This window comes from Mandrillus leucophaeus, unplaced genomic scaffold, assembly GCF_000951045.1.
Source record: "Mandrillus leucophaeus isolate KB7577 unplaced genomic scaffold, Mleu.le_1.0 Scaffold3, whole genome shotgun sequence".
Taxonomy (NCBI): Eukaryota; Metazoa; Chordata; class Mammalia; order Primates; family Cercopithecidae; genus Mandrillus; species Mandrillus leucophaeus.
In genome coordinates, this window is record NW_012103142.1 from 10,823,285 (window position 1) to 10,831,142 (window position 7,858).

The window sequence follows — 7,858 nt, forward strand, 5'->3', positions numbered from 1 at the left end:
GTCTTGAACTCCTGACCTCGTGATCCACCCACCTCGGCCTCTCAAAGTGCTGGGATTACAGGCGTGAGCCACTGTGCCCGGCCCAAACATGTTCTTTTAACCTCTGTTCTACACAGCACTTGATGGCTGAGCTGGGCTGAAGTATGTGTGCTGCACCTGTTCTGCAGGAGCCAGGGAGCAAGGGTGGTGGGCCTGATTTCTCCACTCCCACTCACACCCACACACTAAGGCAGCTGGATCTCTCTTAGGCGCATTCTTTGAAAGATATGTCTGAGGCATCATGCTGAGTGCTGTAGGGTGGGTGGAGGGGTACACAAAAGAATAAGCAGCTTATGATCTAATAGAGAGATCAGAGATGTATGAAGATGGGTCAGCTTTGTCCAAGGGGTTCATGTCTGGGGTGTGTGCAGACACCTCAGTGTTGTGTCCTGCCTGCACCCTGCCCCCAGCCTATTTCTCTCCACCCCATGCTCTCAGCCACTGTCAAGGGTCAGTGTGGCCAGCAGGGTTAGTATACAGCAGGAGCGTGCTCAGCCCAGAGAAGGAACCCCTTCCCCCTACTGCATCGAGCTGCTCTACACCACACCTTTCTTCCACCCCGCCTCCAAGAAGCCTTCCCCCTACTCCAGCCCACACAGAGCTCTCTTCTCCCTGAAATCCTTTTGCCCCCATAGTCACAATAACTTGATTTAACACTTCTCACTGAAGGGGCTTGGCTGCTATTGAATTGCACAATCTCAGAGCTGGAAGTAATTTTCAAGATCCTCCAGTCCTCATTAAAAGCTTGAATTTCTTTTGCAACATGCCTTACAGGAGGTCACCCAGCCCCTGCTTGGATGTTCTCAGGGGTTAGGGAGCTTTTGGCTTCACTAGGTGGCCAGTTTTAGTGCCATTGCTCCATGATAAAATTCTTGTTTGGAGCTTCAGCCCAACTTGCAACTTCAGCCCTTTGCTCTCATGCCTCTGTCCATATGGACAAGTTGCATCCAAGGCAGCCCTTCATTTGTTTAAGATCCATCTTGCTTCTCCATCCCTCATGACTCCTCCCTTCCATTGTTAACTATCCCAGTTCCTGCAGCTGTTGGTCTTGGGACATGCCTTTGAATCCACTCCCAGTATGGGTTACATTTCCCTCTAAGAAAAACTAGGATTTGTCATGGCCCCTCCCAAGCTTGATGCTCATGACTGAACCAGATCCTCCAGGATAGCCCTGTCAGTGCCAAGCAGTTTGCACAGGTCTGTTAACAGGATGGAAGGTCACGTGAGCTGCACATGGATGATTTGTGTTGAGCTTGCAGCCAGACCTAAATCCCCAAGTCTTTTTCACATTTTCCCCATCCTGTCCCTGTGCAGTTGCTTTTTTTGGCTCGAAGCATAGGAAGAGATGCTGGGCAGGCCAGGGCTCTGAGCCAGCTGCCAGGTTCCCAAAGGAGACTTCAGACTAGTGCTCACTCTTTGTAACAGTTCAGGTTTTACCCCCATCCCTGTCTCAGTGCTTGTCAACTGAGGTGCTCTTGGCATTTTGGGTGGGACAGTTCTGTACCTGTTAGCATTCCTGGACCTTACTGATTAAATGCCGAGTAGCACCTTGTTGTCTGTGCGCTATCTGTGACATCCAAAAATTGCCTCCCAGTCTTTCCAGGTAGCTGTGAGGGGAGAGTGGTGACTCCCTGCACTCCAGCATGAAAGCCTCCGGCACCCCTTTGACCATGTTAGCCAGAAGCCAGTGAGCAACTGTTCCCTGATGCTTTTTCCTTAAGCCTCCTCACTCTGGTTCTGACCTGAGCAAAGGCCCTCCCAGACCCAACCTCTGCACCAGCCTAATGAGGTGAAAGATGAAGGATCACTCTCATGCTGAATTAGTGTGTGTTTGGGGTAACTTTCTAACCAGATTTTAAACTCTTGGAGGGGCTGAATCTCCTTCTGTGTAGATCCCTCCACCTACTCCAGCTTGGCACAAGGTAGGTTCTAATTGAACCTGGACAGAGGATATTTGCAACAAAGATCTAAGGGAGCCAGATAAGACCTCTCCCTTTCCCTGGCATCTGCTAACTCTACCTTCATCTTCTCCTTTCAGGAGCCCCCCAAGGTTGCCAAGTGCACAGCCAAGCCTACCAGTTCGGGCAAGGATGGTGGAGGCGAGAACACTGAGGAGGTAATGAATGTAGGCGTAGCCTTAGATATGATGTAGGTGCCACCCGCAACTCCATGATGGCTAGTGGGGTAGGGGATCCCAGGGGGTGAGGCGGAAGGGAAGGCTTCCATATCCTGGGAGGAACCTGGACAGCCCATCCAGACTGTGCTCAGGCAGGATTTCCCTTTGGTTGGTATAGACCAAATACATTCTCTAGTTCTTCAGACTCCCCAGAGATTCCTATGAAAGTTGTTTCTCTGCTTACCAACTTGGAATGTTGAGAATTCCTTTTTCTTGGGGCAAAAAGCTGGAGGTTCTGGGATCCTGGGCAGAAGGGGAAAAGTCCACAGACACTTGATGGGGTAACAAGTGACTTCAGCATGACTCTGGGTGGGGCAGGAGATTGGGAGGGGCTGGTGTCCCTGAGTTGGGCCCAGCTGGGCCCACTACCCTTGGTCACAATTGAATGTGAGCATGACTAAAAGACAGTCCTGAGCAGAGGTCAGCGCAGCTTAGCAATCTTGGGCTATAAAGCAATAAACAGCAAGCCGAGAGAGCACCAGAAGAGGGAGAGACTTAAGGAAGTATACAGTATATCCATGAAAGTTTGCGAGCGTGCACAGTGGGATGCTTTGGATGGTGAATGATCTTGTGAACATATACAGCGAGCATCCACCACATCCTACCTGGAAACTGGTGATCGATGCTTTCTCTGCTTTCTCCCTCCTGCTCTAAACTGTTCAGAGGGATGGAGGAGAACTGGAAACACAGCTCTCTAGTTATGGACAGGTCTTACGGTTTTTTGGGAGAAGAGATTGATGAGCATATGTTTGGGGTTAACTATGCGTTTAGATGTTTCTCAGTACTTCTGCTGATAGGTCACCTCTAGAGAGGCACAAGCAGTTTTCACACCTCATTTTAGGCCTCATTTAAGTAATCAGAAGCAGAGTAGGTTTTCCCCATTTTATAGACATGGAAGTTGAGGACCACAGAAGAGGAATTATTCTTTCTTCTGCACTTATGTAGTATTCTACTTTTTTTTTTTTTTTTTTTTTGAGATGGAGTCTCTCTCTTGTTGCCCAGGCTGGAGTGCAATGGTACGATCTCGGCTCGCTGCAACCTCCACCTCCCAGGTTCAAGCAATTCTCCTGCCTCAGCCTCCTGAGTAGCTGGGATTACAGTCATGTGCCACAATGCCTGGCTAATTTTTTATATTTTTAGTAGAGACGGGGTTTCACCATGTTGGCCAGGCTGGTCTTGAACTCCTGACCTCAGGTGATCTACCTGCCTCAGCCTCCCAAAGTTCTGGGATTACAGGTGTGAGCCATTGTGCCCGGCCCTTATGCAGTATTCTAAATGTCTCTTTAATAATCCTTATCACTCAGCTCTGTGACCATTTGTTCCCATCTGTGTCTCTCAGACTGTGAACTCCAAGGGAAGGAGCTATGTTATTCTGCATTGCTTCTTTCCTATCTCTGTGTACTTGTGCAATTGGTTCATAGTAAATGCTTCTGGGAAGACACACTCTGGGCTCAATATCCCTTTCAGGAATGATGACATTTGTGGGACCCACAGGGAAGGTGGTTGGAAGCTCGTAACTTGACGTTGAGAGCAGCAAGAAACAGGATTTTCTAAGTCATGAAAATCCTGGGAGAAGAAGGAAAATTTAATGGGGAGTTCCCACCTTTTGCCTAACTAGCTCCTACTTCTTTAGCTCTTAGATGGGATGTTGTTTCCTTAAAGCAGCCTTTTTGACCACCCACCCCTATCCCTCGCGAGGGCTCCTGTTAGTTACTCTTTTGGCCCTCAGTGCCTGGTAGCGCCGGTAGCACCTAAACATGACTGTAATGAAGTAATTCCTTGTGAATTCATTGTTTTATCGGCTGTCTCTTGTGTTAGCTAGCACAGGAGCTCCATGAGGCTCTCATTCACCCCTGAAGGGCCTGACACAGCAGAAGCACCTAGCATTTGAATGCATTAGTGAGTAAATGAGTGAACAAGTGAATGAACAGATGCACCAATTTCAAATTAGAGCTGGAAAGGACCTTAGGGTCTGACATTATCAGTTCATAGTTGGGAAAATGAAGCCTGAACAGGTTAAGGAGTATGCTGAGATCAGCTGCTATGATTTATTCACTGCCTTTTAAACAAATATGCCCAAGACAATAGGTCTATTTCAAGCAATCTGGGAAAGGAGGGTGTTGAGTTCACCTTGGGCTGTTTGATGAAACGCTGCTCAGGGTTCACAGATATGAGATGGCAGCAAGAATTATCCATAATTTTCTAGACATGTACTCATGTCTGGGATGGCAGGGGTATGCTGGAAAAGTTCGAGCTAGGATGTGAGGCTGTGGTCTTCAAAAGCTGTTTGGCATAGTCTTTCCCTTGCCCTTTTCTTGTCTGAAAGTTTGGGTTCTTCTAGCTAGTTTTGTTCTGTCAAGCATTTGCCAGAGCCTTTCTAATTGATCTAATAGTTATAGCAGTTAATGTGTATTTTATAGAGCAGTTACTTTGTGTTAGTTTCCTAGGGCAGCCATAATAAACTACTACAAATAAGCCAGGCACACTGGCTCACACCTGTAATGCTAATGCTTTGGGAAGCTGAGGTGGGAGAATTGCTTGAGGGCAGGAGTTTGACACCAGCCTAGGCAACATACAGAGACCTTGTCTCTACAAAAAAATAAAAAATAAAAAATTAGCCGGGTATGGGGGTATGTGCACTTGTACTTCCAGCCACACAGGAGGCTGAGGTGGAGGATCGCTTGAGTCCAGGAGTTCAAGTGGGCAATGATCGTAGCACCCTGCACTCCAGCCTGGGTGACAGAATGAGACCCTGTCTCAAGAAAACAAAACAAAACAAAACAAATTACTACAAATTGGGTGGCTTAAAACAATAGAAATAGGCCAGGTCCAATGGCTCACACCTGTAATCCCAGCACTTTGGGAGGCTGAGGCGGGTGGATCACCTGAGGTCAGGAGTTCGAGAGCAGCCTGGCCAACATGGTAAAACCCTGTCTCTACTAAAAATACAAAAATTGGACTGGGCATGGTGGCTCATGCCTGTCATCCCAGCACTTTAGGAGGCTGAGGCGAGTGGATCACCTGAGGTCAGGAGTTCGAGACCAGCCTGACCAACATAGTAATCTCAGCTACTCAGGAGGCTGAGGCAGGAGAATCACTTGAACCCAGGAGCCACAGGATGCAGTAAGCCGATGTCGCACCATTGCACTCCAGAGTGGGCAGCAAGAGCAAAACTCCGCCTCAAAAAAAAAAAAAAAAAAATTAGCTGGGCGTGATGGTGGCACACCTGTTATCCCAACTACTGGGGAAGCTGAGGCTGGAGAATTGCTTGAACCCAGGAGGCGGAGGCTGCAGTGAATGGAGATCGTGCCATTGCACTCCAGCCTTGGCGACAAGAGTGAAACTCCGTCTCAAAAAACGAACAAACAAAAAAACAGAAATATATTCTCTCTCAGCTCTGGAGGCCAAAAGTTGTAAAATTAGTGTTGGCAGGGCCATGTCCTTCAGAGGTTCTAAGGAAGAATCCGTTCCACATCTCTCTCCTAGATTCCGGTGGCTTTTGACCATCTTTGGCATTCCTTGTAGATGCATCACTTTAATCTCGCCTCTGTGTTCACACAGCATTCTCCTCCATGTGTCTCTGTCTCTGTCCAAATTTTCCTCTTGTAAGGACACCAGTCATATTGGACTTAGGTTTCACCCCAATCTAGTATGATCTCATTTTAACTTGATTACATCTGCAAAGACCCTGTTTCCAAGTAAGGTCACATTCACAGATTCTAGGTGGACATGAATTTGGTGGGGGAAGGGGGTAAGGGACAGAATACTGTGCAATACTATGTAGCAGGCACCGTGCTAAGTACTTTGCATGCATTGTCTCATTTAACCTTCACAATACTCCCCTGAGATCCCTTTATTATTATTATTCCCATTTCATAGATGAAATTGAGGCTTAGAAATATTAACTGGGCACAGTGGCTGATGCCTGTAATCCCAGCACTTTGGGAGGCCGAGGAGGACGGATCACCTGAGGTCAGGAGTTGGAGACTAGCCTGGCCAACATGGTGAAACGCTGTCTCTACTCAAAATACAAAAATTAGCCAGGCATGGTCCAGCTACTTGGGAGGCTGAGGCAGGAGAATTGCTTGAACCTGGGAGGTGGAGGTTGCAGTGAGCCGAGATTGTGCCACTGCACTCCAGCTTGGGGGAGAGAGCAAGACTCTGTCTCAAAAAAAAAAAAAAAGGAAATGTTAAGTAGCTTTTATTCAGCCAGTAAGGCAGTAAGGCAGAGCTGGAATTCAACCTAGGTCTGTGTGACTCTGGAGTCTCTTGTGGTCTTTAATGAAGTGATACTGCTAGCTCTAAGATTCTAGAAATAAATCCTAGAATGGAAAGGAGCCTCGGGATATCAGATCAGACACTGTTGACCTGCCTCTGCAGGTAAGGGTCTTTCCTGATCTGTCCTTGGAGAAAAAAATTCAATGTCCTCATGCCTGTAATCCCAGCACTTTGGGAGGCTGAGGCGGGTGGATCTCCTGAGGTTGGGAGTTCGAGACCAGCCTGGCCAACATGGTGAAACCCCATCTCTACTAATAATACAAAAATTAGCCAGGCATGGTGGTGCACACCTGTAATTCCAGCCTGTAATCTCAGCTACTAGGGAGGCTGAGGCATGAGAATCGCTTGAACCCCGGGAGATGGAGGTTGCGGTGAGCCAAGATCACGCCATTGCACTCCAGCCTGGGCAACAAGAGCAAAACTCCATCTCAAAAAAATAAAAATAAAAATTTAGTGTCATAGACTCCTGTACGTGCTGAGCCCTGTCCTGAGTCTGGAGTAGGGACAGAGGGAGGAATAAATTTTCCCCCACTTCAGCCTGTCCTCTCTGAGGCCAGAGTTGTTACTCTAAAAACCTTCTTGGTCTTATCAGTCCTCTACTTAAAAACCTGTTTTGGCATCTCACTGCTTACAAGTTAAAATCCAAACTCACTAGCATGGCACCCTCAACCCCTCTGAGCTGGCCCCACTCTTATTCTAGCGTTAGTCCTGGCTTTGTGTCCCACCGAACTTCCCATATTTTTATTTATTTATTTATTTGTTTGTTTGTTTGTTTATTTATTTTGGAGATAGTATCTCACTGTGTTCCCCAGGCTGGAGTACAGTGGTACAGTCATGGCTCACTGCAGCCTCAACCTCTCAGGCTCAAGGGATCTTTTCACCTCAGCCTCCTGAGTAGCTGGGACTGCAGGCACGAGCCACTGTGCTCAGCTAAGTTTTGTATTTTTTGTAGAGATAGGTTCTTACTGTGTTGCCAAGGCTGGTCTTGAATTCCTGGACTGAAACAATCCTCCTGCCTTGGCCTCTGAAAGTGCTGGGATTACAGGTGTGAGCTACTGTGCCCTGCCCAACTTCCTGTCTTCTGATATGACAACCCCTTTATATGACTCAGGATGCTCACAGATGCAGTTCCACTGGTCTGGACTGCTTTATTTCGCCTGTGTCTTTTTTTGCCTATTAAACTCATGTTTATTCTTTCCTTTTTTTTTGAGGCGGAGTCTCACTCTGTTGCCTAGGCTGGAGTGCAGTGGCGTGATTTCGGCTCACTGCAACCCCCGCCTCCCAGGTTCAAGCGATTCTCCTGCCTCAGCCTCCCAAGTAGCTGGGACTACAGGCATGCGCCACCATGCCCTCCTAAGTTTTCTA

At 47.7% G+C, this 7,858-nt stretch overlaps 1 protein-coding gene across 5 annotated transcripts in view; it reads left to right on the top strand.

Annotated features, from left to right (window-relative positions):
• Positions 1–7,858, top strand: part of PPP2R5D (protein phosphatase 2, regulatory subunit B', delta) — a 27,237-nt gene that overhangs the window by 3,692 nt on the left and 15,687 nt on the right. For 3 of the 5 annotated variants that reach the window (XM_011986756.1, XM_011986752.1, XM_011986754.1), the window contains exon 2: positions 2,078–2,155. The exons of 1 other annotated variant lie outside the window; for it this stretch is intronic. Coding sequence is in view for 3 of the 4 variants with exons in the window: in XM_011986752.1 (XP_011842142.1) it covers positions 2,078–2,155 (78 nt within the window). In the remaining variant the exon portion in view is untranslated. The remainder of the gene's footprint in view (positions 1–2,077; positions 2,156–7,858) is intronic. One more of the 5 variants, XM_011986753.1, reaches the window with a different exon arrangement.